Source organism: Bombyx mori, chromosome 8 (genome assembly GCF_030269925.1).
Source record: "Bombyx mori chromosome 8, ASM3026992v2".
Lineage (NCBI taxonomy): Eukaryota > Metazoa > Arthropoda > Insecta > Lepidoptera > Bombycidae > Bombyx > Bombyx mori.
In genome coordinates, this window is record NC_085114.1 from 10,000,001 (window position 1) to 10,017,955 (window position 17,955).

Genomic DNA, 17,955 nt, shown 5'->3' on the forward strand with positions numbered 1-17,955 from the left:
ATAATATATTATATAACAAAAGGTTTTTTTCTATAGTTATCGACTCAACTTTAACTTTTTTATTACACGTTATGAGAACATATGCCATCATCACTTTTGACATTCGAAACTAAATGACGCTTATTCGTTCTAAAAAATCCAATTTTGTTCCTTTCTCTAGCTCGTATATTCCCACAAATTACGAGCAACAAATTTCTTACGATGCCAATACGGTCATAAATACAGAACACAATTACGAACGTTCGGTGGCAAAAACTGAAGGCGGTAAACAAGGGTTCGAATCGGACTCCGACTATAAATGGACAAGAACGCTCCTTTACTTGAGTATTTATTGTCATGAGCTGTTCAATTCAATCCAGAATCCTTAACGAGAGTCACAAGTAAAAAAGCATTACCTCGACTACTTTACAATATCTAAAACATACGCTTATGAATACACATTCGAACGCCTAAATAAACTCGTACATGATACAGATAATTTGAAAACTAATTCATTAATGTAAAAGCTTTCAGATGATGAAATATATTTTCTGAACTGAAACTGGGCGTATCCCACAACTACCTATGCTCGTTTTATGGCGTTTACGGGTCGGTAAATTAAATTAAGCTCGTGTATTCCCGATATTCGTTCGGCTGGTTTTCTATTTAACTTCCAGTTTCAGCTATCGTAAATGAAAATTTTATATTAATACGAGAATGTCTTAAAACATTGTCCTTACATTATTTATTTGAGTTCGTTTCAATTAACTGGTGGTAGGACCTCTTGTGAGTCCGCACGGATAGGTACCACCGCCCCGCCTATTTCGGCCGTGAAGCAGTAATGAGTTTCGGTTTGAAGGGTGGGGCAGCCGTTGTAACTATACTGAGACCTTAGAACTTATATCTCAAGGTGTGTGGCGCATTTACGTTGTAGATGTCTATGGGTTCCAGTAACCACTTAACACCGGGTGGGCTGTGAGCTCGTCCACACATCTAGGCAATAAAAAAATAATAAAAAAATTAAAACTTACATGCGCATGTGATAGTAATTCCTTCATTATAAAATTATCGTAAATATCCCTCGCGATTCGTTGCCTTTCTTCCACGCATTCTTGTTTCTCGAACAGTTTTATCTGTAAATTTAAAACGTTTTACTCGACTAATACTTAAATGTAGATGTTTTATCATAATTATCGTCGGGAAGCATTCCGCTTACCTCTTCGTAAAATTTTAATTGTGGCACTGGTTCGTCTGACGTCTGTTCACAGAATTCCTTAAATAATAAATAACCTGAAACAACGCACTTTATTAATAAGAGATGAAGCATGAAAGCGTTGGAATGTGAATGACCTTATTTTAACTAGCGTAGGAAATTAAAAGCATGGTTTGTTTTTAGCTTTACATTTGGGCAATGTACGCTAAGTTGTTTCTTTTTCTCTCGGGAAACCTTTTGTTAGGTTATAGACAGACAGAACCTATAGACACTAGACATCATAACCCGTTTAAACTTTTGTTATTTTTTTCCCATCTCACCGTTGATAATATAAGGGGATATTCCAACTAAGCATGGTTTGAATAACTCCACTACGCAAGACCCGCCCTATCAAACTGGACCGCATTAGACTTCGCGACAGAATTATGGAACCTATCTGTCCGAACTTGAAAAACGCTGCGGTCATTGCTTCGTTATCGAATACGTTCGTTAACCCGTGTTAGACAAGTATTTACTTACAGTATTTAATCACAAGATTGAACTTTGGAAATTTCGCAACATCTTTTACACATAATCAGCGGTCGTGCTAGTCAAATTAGACGTTCAACTAGAGGCGCCTCGACGGATGTGATGAACATAAAAATTCTATTATCATAATATTATAGTATATAATAGACAGTTCGTATTAAACAGTCGTAATTCCTATGCCTGACAACAAACATATTTATCAACGCGTATGTGGCATGACCATTCGTATTGCGTCAAAAAACAATGATAAATACCGTATGTAGCTTTTTTTTTTCAGATTAAATAAACAGACATCTGGTAATACAATGACGCATTGCGATAGGTTCGTGTGCCAGTAACCGTTGTATCATGTTTATTGCTTTGATGATAACTTTAATGAGCATTCGTGTTCTAGTCATTGCATCAGCAGAAGATACTTCGGGCTCAACGAAGGCTTTGAATTCGATTCATTTATCATTTAATATAACTATTTTTAGTGCTTACTAGATACAGAGATGATTAATTAATATAAAACAATTAAATAGAAGACATTATAATTAAATAAACAATACATATACTGTTTTTATACATATACTTAGTCTGGCCATAAATACTGTTACAATTAAAAATAAACAAAATATTACATTTGAATCTGGAATCTGTCATTTTTTATATGATTGCTCATTGTGTTTTCTCATTTTGGCGCCAATACATTGTACAATATTTTGCGATATTAAAATGGAGTGGGGTGATAAAGAGAACCGAATCGCTGTGATTGCATTACACAAAGTAGCTTCACAATTAGTCGACAGAGTGCAATGTGGGCACTGTCGTCGGATAGTGCACTGAAGTCATTCAGTGATGGTTTGGTGGGGTATTAGCTATGAAGGAGTGACTGAGCCATACTTTTGTGAAAAAGGTATCAAAACATCGGCACAAGTGTATCAAGATACCATTCTTGAGAAAGTAGTGAAGCCCCTTAATAACACCATGTTCAATAATCAAGAATGGTCCTTCCAGCAAGACTCCGCGCCAGGTTATAAAGCTCGGTCTACGCAGTCTTGGTTGGAAACGATCGTTTCGGACTTCATCAGAGCTGAAGACTGGCCGTCGTTTAGTCCCGAACTTAATCCGCTGAATTATGATTTATGGTCAGTTTTAGAGAGTACGGCTTGCTCTAAACGCCATGATAATTTGGAGTCCCTAAAACAATCCGTACGATTGGCAGTGAAAATTTTTCCCATGGAAAGAGTGCGTGCTTCTATTGATAACTGGCCTCAACGTTTAAAGGACTGTATTGCAGCCAATGGAGACCACTTCGAATAAGCTTTTTATACTTGAAATTGTTTTATATTTATGTATTAAACTAACACACTGTAAAAGTAATAAATGTTATTTGCAATAGATTTTTTTTCCTTTATCTCAGTATTTATGGCAAGACTAGGTAGTATAACCCAAATAATAATCTTTAAAGGTGAAATATCTTCGATTTAGGTACAATAAAATATCAGTATTCCTGTTGTCATGCGTTAGTTTGTCATTTGACTATAGAAAAATTGAATCGAATCATAAGTAACAAGGTGGAGGGAGGGGAGACCGAGAAAAATTCTTTCTTTGTGAAGGTAGTGGGAAAAAAGGCAAAAAAAAGTCCTTATGTGATTAATAAAAGGCCCCTGACTGCTTTTATAGAATTGAGTAATATACTACTAACGCACGAATGCCTAAAGCCTAGCGTAGAGTTAGGACAATATGCTGTACCAGCAGAAAACATTGAATATTAGAAGATTATTGAGAAGAAACTGCCCTGAAATAGTAGCGGAGGATAGAAGTTGTTAGAGTTGTGTACTCGTATTAAAGCCTCTCAATAAATAAAAGCTCTGGTCGTTACATGCCCGACATGATTCATTAGAAGCGACGTAGATACATCTGCATAAGCCAGAGGACATTATCTACATGGCAACAGTCGATCCGCCAATTAATGTAAAACGAACAATGATACGCATGTTCTGGTCGTCTTTGTCAATTGATGGGGTCTATTTGTATCATCCGTTCGTGATATTACAATTCACATAAGTTTGCTATTTGGAAATAGGTGCTGGTGGTATTGTGTAGTCGCAAAAGTTGGTACCGCTGTTCTGTGTATTTCCACAGCGAAGCTATTCCGCGTTCCATCATAAACAGCGAGGAAATCGTTATTTTATTGCAATTGAGACTTCAAAATGATGCTTCAAAATCGGCTGCATTCACCATGTTAACGCTCCGGCTCCGATAACCGGTTAACATTTGATGGACGGATCCTCTGCCCGCCAAATTTATTAAACAAAAGTATTTAAGTATCTGTCAAAATCGTTCGATAACAAAAGAAAATTCGAAACGTGGATAACAAAATCGAAATTTCCGTAAAGTTTACCAACACACTAAATAATCCTAAGCCAGCGGTCGGGGAAGCGGGGTAAATTACCCCAAAAGGGGTAAAATGAAATTTTGGGGGGGTAAAAATGAAACTTTTGTGAGTAAAAAGTGAACTGAAACTTCTTTAGAATCGTTGTGATTTCACACTCGATAAGACGAAACGAATTTTTTTTTCTGAATCGTCATGGGGTCTAAAACTGCTAAAAAGAAGCGATTTCGTTATTTTTTGTTCTTCGCCATGGGGTAATATCAACTTACAGAAAAATATTTTGGGGTAATAATTAAAAAAGTTCCCCGATCGCTGCTCTAAAGAGAAATAGAAAGCATGGCACGAGTTTTAATGAAGGTCTATTCGTTTCGTTTTGTTTTGACACAGTAACTACAGATAAGTAGGAACCGATGACGACCGTCGTCCTAGTTTTAGATAAGCCCGGATTATGAGTTTTCCGAGGGTTATTTACTTGCCGTTGCTTTACTGCGGAATAAACATTCGCTTAAATAAACTCTTATCATAATACAAAATAGCATACCTAACAGATAAATGAAGATTTATGACCGCTTCGAGCCTAATATTTTATAAAAATCCATTTCATTAATGTTTGCAATCAATGACTTTTATGTAACAAGATTTAAATAATGTTACACAACGATTATATCGATATTAAATAATATATTTTTATTTGTGACGATAAATTTTTATCCCCCTAAAAGTCTAAAAGTCCATACACGTGAATCGCATTTCATCCAATGTCGGTTTCAGTCGTACAAAGCTATATGCCGCATGTCCGATAGACCCACAATAAATTGTTTTTGTAACTTATTCCCCAGAGCTTTACTGCAATATTGCTTCATAACTCGACCGACCACAAACCAGACTCGTTATAACAATCGTATTGGATTTAATAATACTTCAACTCGACTTGTACGTTGCACTATTATGAAATGATCTTTCAATTAAATTTAAAACCACTAATTGATGTATCAGCAACCTTGACAAATAATTCTGATGACACAACAATAGCACGATGTCAATCTGGTCTGTTGAATTACCTGAAAAGCTGGTAATGGAGTTTTTTTGTAAACGATCTCAATGCCTTTTTCCTAATACTAGAGGTCCCGCAGTAGTCGAAATTCGACTATAATTAATTGGAATTGTAAGTTTGTATAATCACAAATTTTTGACAACAGACGTCAAGAACAAAAGTTTGACAATAAATAGCATGCATGCGTGTGTGCGTCAAATACATGGTATGTAGTGTGTGTAACGATTTCTTTATTGATTTAATGTAAGTATCTTTTATGCATTATTTTAAAAAAATATTAGCGTTGTGCACTTCTTCTCTATATTGTGTATAAGTGTGGAAAATTTCATACTCCTCCGTCCGCGCAATTTTCGTAAAAAGGGATACAAAGTTTTTGCTTCACGTATTAATATATAGACTACATGAAGCTATTGCAGTTATTTAAAATTATACTTTATTGTTGTAAATGTAGCACAGATAACGAGATGAATTAGTTCTCGAGTTGAAAACGAGCACTCGTGCACGAGCTGGCTTAAACCCATTAAATACAAACGTCACATGCGCCATTAACAATGTACTCAACTAATATACATTACTAGTTTGGCAAGGGTAATGTGAGCACTAGAAACGTTACGTACACGCTAACAGTAAGCCAGAAAACAAAACGGTATCCCAGTCTTGAAACTGAAACTTCTCACTGCTGAGAAGTACGCGTGATGCAAACTTCGATCGAAAGAGACCCCTCTTTACAATCTTGTATTCGTCTTGAGACATTTTATATTGGAGTTCGTATTTTTCATATAAAGATACTCCACGTTCCGAGTCTGGGTGTACTTGTTTTTGTCTCGTATGTCTTTCGGTTACATACAAAAAAAGTAAGTCCAAGGTTGAGGCCGTTGAATAATTCAACGTTTATTATGCAAACATTTTTTTTTTCTCATTTGCACGTCACTTCCGAATTACGTAATGATAAAATCAAAAGTACTCTATGAAAAAAGCGTTTCATTTTAAAACGTATATGGTGTAGAATTTTCTTATATTAGTCATCATCATCATCATCATCAGCCTATATCTGCCCACTGCTGGACATAGGCCTTCCCCAATGCCTTCCACATAATGCGGTCCTCCGCCTTCCGCATCCAACGACTTCCCGCCGTGCGCACTAAGTCGTCAGTCCACCTGGTTGGAGGACGCCCCACGCTCCTGGTACCTATCCGTGGCCTCCATTCGAGGACTTTCCTCCCCCACTTATCTATATATATAAAAGAAAGTCGTGTTAGTTACACCATTTATAACTCAAGAACGGCTGAACTGATTTGGCTGAAAATTGATGAGGAGGTAGCTTAGAGCCAGGAGAAGGACATGGGATACTTTTTATCACATTCCCGTAGGACGTGACATAAAACGTGGTATACGTGGCAACGTGGCAACTGATATGGAATAACAAAACGCAACTGACAGCTAACCGTTCTATGGTTAAATTTTGAAGTTGACCGGTTGATGTGTTTGAAACGAACCGTGTGGCGGAACAAAGCTCGCCGGGTCCGCTAGTTTATTATATATTTAGTCATAGTCGAATGAAATTGTCATTTATAGAGATTGACGTTTTTTTGTCCCCTAATACATTACTTACACAATTCCCATATTAAATGTGTTGCGATGAACATAAACGGATCCAATGCCGTCATAATATTTTATATCGGTCATGATACAGCGGACATCATAAATCAGTACGGTTTTACGAGGATATGAACTAACCAAAACATCTAAAAGGCACGATCGGTTACACTAATCACACTTACAGATCCTTCCTAAATTCCGGTAGTTTAATTCGTTTTCATGTGCTTATATTTATGAAGGACAATTGGCAAACCTTAAAGAGTTATTATGATATGCCTTTCTTGATATAGTTTTGTTTTAACTTGCCCTAATTTAGTGAGCATGCATGCTATACACGACAGGAATGAGCAGGAGGACAGTAAAACTGATACATCGGTATCTTTTTTTTCCCTACCTATTCTAGTAAGCTCGAGGGGTTATTCTAGATTCGCCGTGCTAGTAGGTGAGCTCACGGGACTCAAACCTGACAACTTTACATCGGTATCGTGATGCCGATGTCAGTACAAGATTTTTATAAAGGTTTAGAAACAACAAGATCACGATGACTCTTTAACATCTTAAATAGAACAGGGCCCCGGGTGATGATAGAATTACTGCTGAGCTTCTAAAACGGATGGAAAATCTTTAAGGCCCTCCAGAAGTTACGTAATTCCGTCATCACCAATAGGAAAGTATCACAAGTATGAACTAAAAGTGTGGAGGCACTAATATTCATTCGCTCAATTATATTTCCTTTTACTCGTACATTTCACTTCTGAACCATTTAATTAGTTTGAACTCGAAAATGTTTATTGAATGCAACGAAGCCAAACAGATTACCGGTAATATCGAAGTGTTTATATAAAATCGTCACTTTTTGTTCGATTACAATACTGAATTTTGGAACATTTCCTTTTACAACGTGAAACTGTTACCTCATTGGTATCGGTAGTTATGACATACTGCACTCAGATGTTGTCGCTCACAATGGGCATTCTAAGAAAGCTGTCGCTCAAAAAGTAATATCTCTATATTATACTAGCTGTAACCGCCCGCTTCGCTGGGCATTTAAAGTTAACATTATTATTTCTCACCCCCACAAAGATTCTCATCATTTATGCCCCCGCAACTGGTGTAGGGAGTCCAACACTCATAAATATTAGCCTATCCATTAAGCACATGTATTTTCTACATGGATATCAAGTTTCAAATCAATCGGATGCACGGTTCAGTAGTTATAACGAACATCCGTAAAAACCACTGTAGATTTATACGTTCTTATACCTTTAAACGAGCAATTCTTGTATATTAAAATATAATAATATGTATATAATCTGAATCTCGGAAACGGCTCCAACAATTTTCATAAAATTTATTATACAGGGGATTTCGGAGGCGATAAATCGATCTACCTACGATTTATTTTCAGAAAATGTTGTTTTATTCGTGGTTTCAATAATCAACTCTTCCCGACATCTATTGGCGAATAATAATACTATTTTTCTTAATTGAGGGCAAATAACCAAGATGGCGTTATCAAAAAAAAACGAGCACAGCTCGGTCATTATCTAGTAGTATAGAAGTATACATTATAGTTTTCTGATCCTCCTCCTCTATAATACTCGCGATAAAATCAGAAATAAGGAGATTTTACGATTGTGACGTAGCAGTGAACATTGCACGTAGAATAGATGACTGTTGAAGTAAAGAAAAAAGATCTCAAGTGGCGACCGCACGCAGAGTGAGCTCGCCCCCCAAAAAAGGTGAGAGAATGGCCCATCGAGGCTGCTGGCTGATGGGTGGTTTTATTCAATTTATGAGTACATACTCGATAAGGACGAGGCATTAATCTAGTTTGATTATTTACCTAAGTATATTCTAATCAGTAATATTGTATCCAAGAAATATAAAATGTATACCATTATACCATACCGATAACAATTTTGGTTTTATGTTTATTGTACTATCCATACACTTTTACAGACTTTTTGGAGTTTACTCCTTTAGAATCGATTTACATATATAGGCCCGGGGTATGAAAATTATGGGGACCAAAATCGTACTAGCATGTCACACGAAATGCGTTATGCGCCTGATTGGCTCCTGATTGCGTGATGCGTGCGCGCGCCAATCAGGAGCCAACGCGCGGCCGCGTTATCGCAGGTGACGCCGGGCTGCTGCGCCGGCAGTCCGCCACAAAGCCTCGTACTGATCGCGCGTTTCTCTCATTATTGTATTTTCATATATTTGCTAGTCGTTTGTTTTGTGTCTCGTTAATTTGTTAATAATCTGTAGTGTATCGTGTTGTCGTAATATAGAACTATTTCTCGTATTGTTTCGTTTAATTTTTTATATCCAGTAAACTCCAGTCGTGCGTCGGAGCGGACACACACACTTTTTTTTTTTTTTTTATTGCCCTTGTAGGCATACGAGCATACGGTCCACCTGATGGTGAGTGGTTACCGTCGCCCATGGACTTCAGCAATGCCAGGGGCAGATCCAAGCCGCTGCCTACCAATATATATATCGAATAAATATTGGTGACTTATTTCAAAATATTCCATTCGATTTGTGCTAATTATTTAGCGTAAATTGAATAGCAATATTTTACGTTCGGTACTCTCAAGGTTGTGTAAACGCAACATTTTGTACTAAACTATTTGGCAAACATTTTTTTTGCGTCGCATTTGTATTTTGAATGAATTTATAACTAACAATATTTACAAACAATAAGCCGGGCATCATTAATATCAGGTTTTAACCTATTTTTTAATGCTGGGGAATCCGTTTACGGATACTCGGTCGAGGGGGCTAACAGACCGGGTTATATCGGACTCCGGTGCCTCCAGAAGAAGAGAGAGAAGAGAAAGACCGAGGTCCTCTTCGTTCTTCTCCAATTCCCCTCAGGAGACTACGCCTTGAAAAAGGCGCGCGAGGCACCCGTCCCGCTGAACAGACTACCGAATAAACCCCATCCAGCTCCACCACACCAGCTAAACGAAGCCTACGGTACCGCATAAAGGTACTCGTCCTGGTGACGGTGGACGAGATTTCTCCCCGGGATAATCCCGAAGGACGTCGTCTCTGGAAAAACACCGTGGGCGGCGCACAGGAGTCATCTTGCAATCAAGTCTTTACCTATAAAATTGCCGTTTAGTATACAGAAAGTTAGTCATCAGTCTGTCAAAATATGCAGCCCTGCTTTTCTGCCAGCGCAGTGGTAATTTTTCAACGTCTTTCATGAATAAGTCAGATGTTTAGGAGCTAACAAATTCTTTTAATCATTGTTTACTGTTGCTCAGCTATTTAATTTTTCTTTTCCAAGAATTCGTCCAAACTTTGCTAAACGTAGAAGTATGTCGGCTCAAGGTCTGATGAGTACGGTGGATGACGAAAAACTTCCAACCCTGGCTCTTGTAGTTTATAGGTCGCCTGTATGAGGTCGAGTGATGTCGTATAGAAGCAGCGGGGACGAGCGATTAACTAAGGAAGGCTGGAGATTCTCGAGTTTCTCCATCAATGTGTCCAGTTCCTCACAACACACATCCGCAGTAATGCTACTACTATTTAGTAAGTAGCTGTGATGAATTATACCGGTCATAGACCACCAATGTGTACCATGACCATCACTTTTTAGGGGGTAAGTTGTCGTTTGGAGCATTGCCTAGGTGCTGAACCAGGGTTTAACAAACACGATGACGATTGAGATTATAAAAAAGAATTCATTTTTCATCGCAAGTAGAGTACGGTTAAAAATCCCTTCGTTTCTGTGTCTATTAAGCAACGCAATGCTTACCTTAAGGCGTTCGTGGCGCTGACGATCATTCAGATCGTGCGGCACCCACTTATCAAGTTTTTATACCTTGCCAATCTGACGCAAATCGACCAATTTGGTTTTGATGCTAACGATAAAAGCTGTTACTGCCGTAGATTGCTCAGCGGTAGATTGAGTATCGTCAGTTTTCACTACCGCCTTTCGCTCGTTGTTGTTGACTTTATTTTTCGGGCGACCGCGGGATTCATTTTTAAGATCAATATTTCCATGTCGTAAGCTTTCAAACCAATTTGTGCATTCGTTTGTAGTGTTCACTTCGTATACGTCATTAATGTTGTGAGCAGTTTGTGAGGCATTGCTTTTTTTTTTATTGCTTAGGAGGGTGGACGAGCTCACAGCCCACCTGGTGTTAAGTGGTTACTGGAGCCCATAGACATCCACAACGTAAATGCGCCACCCACCTACCGCTACCGCGATGGTGCTCGTATTCCATAAGTACTCGTGTTTTTAACGTGTCCATATTGATGAAAAAGATACAAATGTAGTAATAACAATACCCTAGTCAATAAAAAAAATGACAGAAAACAGAATTTCATATTATTAATCTACAATCCTTTAGAATTTAGAATTAAGTGCCAGCTAAGCATAAATTACGTTTCAAATGACCGGTAATGTAGCTTCATAGCTAAAGCAACCAAAAAACCTATTATTTATACGAGTATGTATGTGTACAATACAGTTATCGATTTCGCTACGAATGCGACGCACAACACTATCTCAGAAAATACCAAACCAAAAGATGGAGCTTTACTCCGTTTGCAAGTTATTCAGAGAAATGCATGGCTGCACAGCATTCTGCAAAGCTGTATTTCAAAGTGTTAGTTTATTCATTCGTTACCACAAGATAAATAAACGCGAAACGTGCTTGCACGTTTGTGAAAGGGAATACTGAAACGTATTGTTCCTTTGTACGGAAGGTATAATGGTATAAAGCTAAGATAAGAGCATTTCCCCGTGCTTTATCTCAATAAACGTGAGCATTCATCACAGAGTTGTGTTCATTATGGGACTGAATATTTAAATTCGGACACTATGATCACACCATGACGTATCTACGGTCGAGTTAGCGACTCCGTAGTCAATATAATTAGTTCGCATTATACGATATGCAATGTTAATTAATATCTACATTGTTATTGAAATAAATACCTTTAACGTTTCTGGAATTCCATTAGATGAATCATTGAACATTTATTGCATGCATTATTTTTGTGTATTAATCCGAGAATTTGGCATTGGTTTAACATCACACTATCACACTGGCCTAGTTATCGCGTGATTACCACAAAGTCCAATTCAATGATTTTCCTGTCCGTAATTCTCAATAGATCCGTAAGGTTGGAAGTCAGCAGTTTTTACTTTACTTATTGATAAGCTTAAATTGTAATTAATTCTGATATAGCTAACTTTTGCGGATAATCATAGTTGACACAGTTTATAATCGAAATCAAGACTACAAAAAATAACTCCATGTGCATGTAACAAATATTTAAAAAAATGTTAGTCGTAAGTTATTGAGCGCGCGAATGATATCCTAAAATATGTCTGCTAGTTTATTATTAATTGACATTGTTAACGGCATATTTGTATACAGGACGTTTCAGGCCGTTGGCATTTGAAACATTTTGCCGTATTTGCTATAGTAACGAATGAAACATTTTATTATGAGACGAATTGGCTGTCATGGGCATCAGTCAACAAAACAATAAAAAAATTTATAGTGCGTATTTGTTCCAGCAAGGTCGAAAGTTGTTCCCAAAGTACTGATGGTAGGACTATTACTGGTGGAATCACCTCTTGTGAGTCCGCACGGGTAGGTACCACCACCCTGCCTATTTCTGCCGTGAAGCAGTAATGCGTTTCGGTTTGAAGGGTGGGGCAGCCGTCGTAACTATACTGACACCTTAGAACGCATATCTCAAGGTGAGTGGCGGCATTTACTTTGTAATGTCTACGGGCTCCAGTAACCACATAACACCAGGTGGGCTGTGAGCTCGTCCACCCATCTAAGAAATAAAAAATAAAAATAAAACCTACATATAAAAATGTATAAGATTTTGTGCGTCTGTGAAATCAACTTCATTTAATTTTTTAGACCTTCACCCCTCCGTCGCACGGTCACTGGTCTTCCGTATGTTAAGTTCGACATCAGCAAATTTCAAGCTCGACTACATTATACAATCATTAGGAAGTCTATCTTTAAACAGGGAGTTTTTCCTTATTTCCTCTAACATGGAAGAAAATTTGGGTCACATATTATAAATATGTACGTAGGTATTCGTGCACTTAATAAATAAACACTTGAGGTCCCGCAGTAGTCGAAATTCGACTATAATTAATTGGAATTGTATGTTTGTACACTATTATGATTGTATTTTATACTTCTATAATCACAAATTTCGCCAAGACTACACTATAAAAAATATTAACAAAGACAAAGAATATTTAATCTATTCTCAATTTGACAACAGACGTCAAGAACAAAAGTTTGACAATAAATCCTATGCATGTGTGTGTGCGTCAAATACAGGGTATGTAGTGTGTGTAATGTTTTCTTTATTGATTTAATGTATCTTTTATGCATTATTTAAAAAAAATATTAGCATTGTGCACTTCTTCTCTGTATTCTCTATAAGTGTAGAAAATTTCATACTCCTCCGTCCACACAATTTTCGTAAAAAGGGATACAAAGTTTTTGCTTCACGTATTAATATATAGAAGATATACGTAAGATGGTTTGAAAAAAAAACTGCTTTTAAGGTTTATTTTTGCATTATTTATTTAGGTTTTTAGTACAGTATTCAGATGTTACTAATTAGGCAGGCACGAAAACTATGGAGTATTTGAAAAGATCGAAATAAATAAATAAAAATAATAAACGCGAGACTTAACCGCGAAACTTTGGTTTTTAGTTTTAGTTTTAAGTATGTCTATGAGTAGCAAAAATAATAAAAAAAAACATTATTTTTTCAATCAGAAATAGTCGTCATAGATAGTATTAGCCATGCTCACTCTTACTGACTCCGGTGCCTGTCTTGCTCAAATTTTAATATAATCGCAAATGTTTTGAGTTGGAACTATTCCAAATCAAAACAACTATTTTAGTCAAAAATTAACATGAAATCAATATTTTAAACCGAAACCAAATTTTCTTTTTAACTTCAATATACTAGAAAAATATGCGATATCGGCAGTGTCGTAACGCTAGACGTATAGCTAGAGACAACTAAACTAACATTTCCTGTAGGATTATTTTAGATTTAATTAATGCAAGCATAATTTATGCATTGACGTATGCGCTGTCTGTAGCTTTTGTAGCAGTAACTCAAAAGTCTAATTACGGAAATGTATGAAGCAACGCACTACCGTATTATTAACCTATTTTTGTCCTTACACTATTCATATTCATATCATCTTAGTAGTATTTTACATATCTTCGGACCACGGCGGGACGAGCGAATCTCGAAAAAGACGCCTTAAATCGCCTAGAGCTGATTTCAAGTGAGAAGGCCCTAAGAGCTTAACATAGTCATCACGGCGGCGGCGCCGCGGTTTGTCGATTTTGTATTATATTCTAAAAATATCAGTGTGATCTTTTGCTCTCGAGCGTGATGCATACAGACTTTTACTGCATCCTCAAGGCACAAAGCCCGGCCTCACGACAATGACGCGACGCTTATCCTTTTATTTATTTATCTGCATCGTATTGTGCTGTATAGATGTCGATGCGATGTTTCAATCTCGAACGTGATGCAAATCCACAAAATATTATTTATATTTACGAATAATAATAATGGTACATCGAGTTCTTAGATTCGTAGGCGGATCTTCTCTGCGAATTTTCTATAGCCTTTATTAAAGAAATTTGGTTTTTAATGGGACATCTGCTTTTAGATGCATTTTCATGAGCATGTTTTTTCACACATCGATTTTTTTTACGTGAGTACTATTAAAAGTTTACGTGAATGTTAAGTCCTTAAGCGACATCATAACTTATAAAATTGCCAGATAAAGCTATCAGTAAAAAATCATAATACAATGTCCACATAGTGCTCCACGAACTAAGAAATCACAGAATATTATAATATAGATGTATGTACTTACTATTTTTTCTAAATACATATAACACAATAACAAAGCTGTATGCAATTGAAAAAAAAGGGCGGTACGATTTGTTTAAATAATATAGGCCTCAATAATGGTTCGATCTTTTGAATTTGAATTGTATTTGTACAATTTTAATTTCATAATCTTGCCTCCAAGATATACGTTTAGGAGGCTAAAGATATAGAGCCGTTTTGCGTTTACTTCGCTTAGTTATCGCCTAACTACAAATGTCAGTGAACTTTTTGGTCAAGATTAGTCAGGATTTTTCTTTTACAAATAAAAATAGCGAAAGTAAAACATAATTGCCAATGTAAGGGTGAACGAAGTAAGTGCTTATTCAGTCAGTGGAGAAATTGTGAAAGCTTTGGCGTAAATCGTTCAAGATGAAACGATTCAAAGACCTTCGTGTTTACACAAGACCGTGTTTACCTGAGAACAAACTCATGAAAGCGTTATTTTGTAGATATTATCGTTGCGAATTCCGAACGCTCTTTTTTTTCAGTGATAAAACAAAACGTGGGAGCTTAGCAATTTATCCGATGCTATATTCTTTCGTCCTTTTTTTTAATTTACTGGTTACGAGCTGGTATAACGACACCAACCATGGTATCTAAGAGATACGTCAAAAACCTGAATTGTGCTTCTCAAGATAACCTTGCATGTAATACTAGTTTCGAACGATAACATTACGAGCCGTCAGTCTACCGAGTAATAACCACCGATCTGTGGTGTTCCCTATATAGGAAAATAAACTTATACAATTCATATTGATTGAGTACCACCTATTTTTGCCGCAAAGCAAGCGTGCGTTTCGATTCGAAAGGCAGAGCAGACGTATTACGCTGCTGTTGAAACTTCGACCTTACACAACAATATTGTAGGCGGCATTCCCTTTGTCAGCGTATATAGGCTCCGGTAAATACTTATTACCTAATGGGCCATGAGCTCGTATACCCATATGCACCAGAGAACATTGGGCTCGATATCTCGAAAGATATCTAATATCAACGCTATCATGAAGTAATACTTAAAACTAGGCTCTCAAAATGTAAAGCTCACGACCATGTACACCACACTTCTTTGTAAAGTGAAGCCTGGATATAATTTTATGGATTGCTACTACCTCTGATGTAGGAGCCCAAGTTATCAACTACTTATATTTGACACCATACGATTAAGCGCCGTTGGAATGTCGATGATTTCAATCTTACCAGTTTGTTATCGATAAGCCTAAGGAAATCCTTCGGTATAACTCTAATAAATATGATAGACATTAACTAATTATCATGAGATGGCCTTATAATGATTAATAAAATCGTTTTGTTATTTAAGAATGAATTATAATTGAACAGATATTACTACTTACCTAATACTTGATTGAATATTTTGTCAAAGTTCACTTCGTTTTTCTTTTCCATGTATTTGTGCATTACACTCCGAACACTGCAACAAAAACGTGCTTAAAGTCAAAATTGTTTATATAATCTACTGTAACTTGTTCTACAAAATACTTGAAAAAAGATAATTTTTTTTTATTAATGTTATAATCTTCCTATCACGATTTTATGCTAACCCATTTGGACCGAAAAGATTCTCGACACTTTTGCATTTGAATGGAAATAAGCTACATATTTTCAGAGTTCAAGGAAAATTCAAGACATATAAAAATATGTACAAGTAAATTCAAGACATGAATAGAGACAAAATGACTAAACTTAAGTGAAAATACTAAAAGTTGTCTTTTGATGTACATTGGTAGACATATTTAAGAAAAAACATGTCGGTTTGTTTACTGTGCATGGTAATTTGTTGCAGCTAGTTATTAATAAGCAAAATACACAGCTGAGAACCGCACTCCCTACTAAGCTGATCTTGCTGCTCCCAACCATGCACTAGTGCTATAAATGTTGAATTTCGCCCTTAGTAGACGGGTGTGAGTTTGCGGCAGCGGTTGAACGTACTGTAAATAGTGTTTGGTTTTCAAACTTGCGGGTTTTTCCCATAAATTTATGTTTACTGTACCGAGTGCATGTTTTTCTAAATAATCAGTGGAATCTTATCAGAATGCAACATTAGTATCCTAATTGCTTATGAAGTTACATGAAGCAATAGATTTGTTGTCATTCACAAGGGTACAAAATATAATACGTATTTTTACTTCATTGTAGTAATCGATTAGTTATTTGGTTTAATGACCTGAAGTTATTACCAATTTAGTTTCAGTTACGGTCCAATTACAGCAGGCATCGTCTTGGCACTGCCCCTGGCATTGCTGAAGTCCATGGGCGACGGTAACCACTCACCATCAGGTAGACCGTATGCTCGTCTGCCTACAAGGGCAATACAAAAAAAAGTTATTTCTTGTATCGATTCCGTCGTTTTGAATGAGAGAAGAGAAATCGTAAAAGATATATATAAATAAGACATAATTGTTGCACCCTGTTCAAAATGGGTGAGTGATGCATGTACACGCCAATTAGTTCGATACCGGCGAATATTTCAAATAGCGAACTTGCGAAAAGAACAACGGGCGCATTCGGGAAACAGATTAGTTGTGGCGCGATATGTGTTGGATTCCGCCAAATCCGTATTTGAAAGGCAGGCTAAGTCATCATGTTTTCTGGTTTGTTTGGAGAATATAGATTAATTTGAGAGATAACGCAATCAGCGTCCATACTCACCAAGGTGACCTTGAACGGCAAACTTGTTGCCGGCCATATAGGAAGCTTTTGAGGGTATTTTAATTTTTTCGATATTTCATCATTATAGTAATACGAATTGAAATAGATAGCAGACATTTAGTCATACAAGCCGATACCCGCGGCTTCGCCCGCGCGTTCAAGGAGAACTTAAGTGTAGTTTCCCGTGGGAATGAGATGACTTTTTGGAATGGGAGAGTCAATCTGCTGCTGAATTTCGACGTGAAAAAATAAGCAAACATACACACTTTCACATTTATAAGATTAGTGTAGATTAATTACAACCGAAAACATCCGAAGCTCCACCTTTAATCAATTCAATTTGTTAAAAAGATTTCGAGATTCTGAAAGAGTTTAAGTCTTACACCATTGCTGTGTAAAACCTAAAAAGGATGATAGTCCAAAAAAGGATGATACATATTATATGGTTATGATGGTTTGAACTACGCTAACCACTATCAACTTCAGATTAATCGTTTATTGAAGCTATAAAAACACGACATACTTTTTATTTGCGGTTCGTAATGACTGTGATGATCTATCCTACATTAATGACACAATACACAACTAATGTTACAATAA

The 17,955-nt window shown here is 36.7% G+C and overlaps 1 protein-coding gene across 2 annotated transcripts in view; it reads right to left on the minus strand.

Moving 5' to 3' along the window:
- Positions 1-17,955, minus strand: part of LOC101741546 (G protein-coupled receptor kinase 1) — a 45,506-nt gene that overhangs the window by 22,217 nt on the left and 5,334 nt on the right. For both annotated transcript variants that reach the window (XM_038012359.2, XM_012695511.4), the window contains exons 2-4: positions 16,041-16,117; positions 1,196-1,269; positions 1,011-1,112 (exon numbers count right to left, since the gene is read on the minus strand). In XM_038012359.2, the coding sequence (XP_037868287.1) occupies positions 1,011-1,112; positions 1,196-1,269; positions 16,041-16,117 (253 nt within the window). The remainder of the gene's footprint in view (positions 1-1,010; positions 1,113-1,195; positions 1,270-16,040; positions 16,118-17,955) is intronic.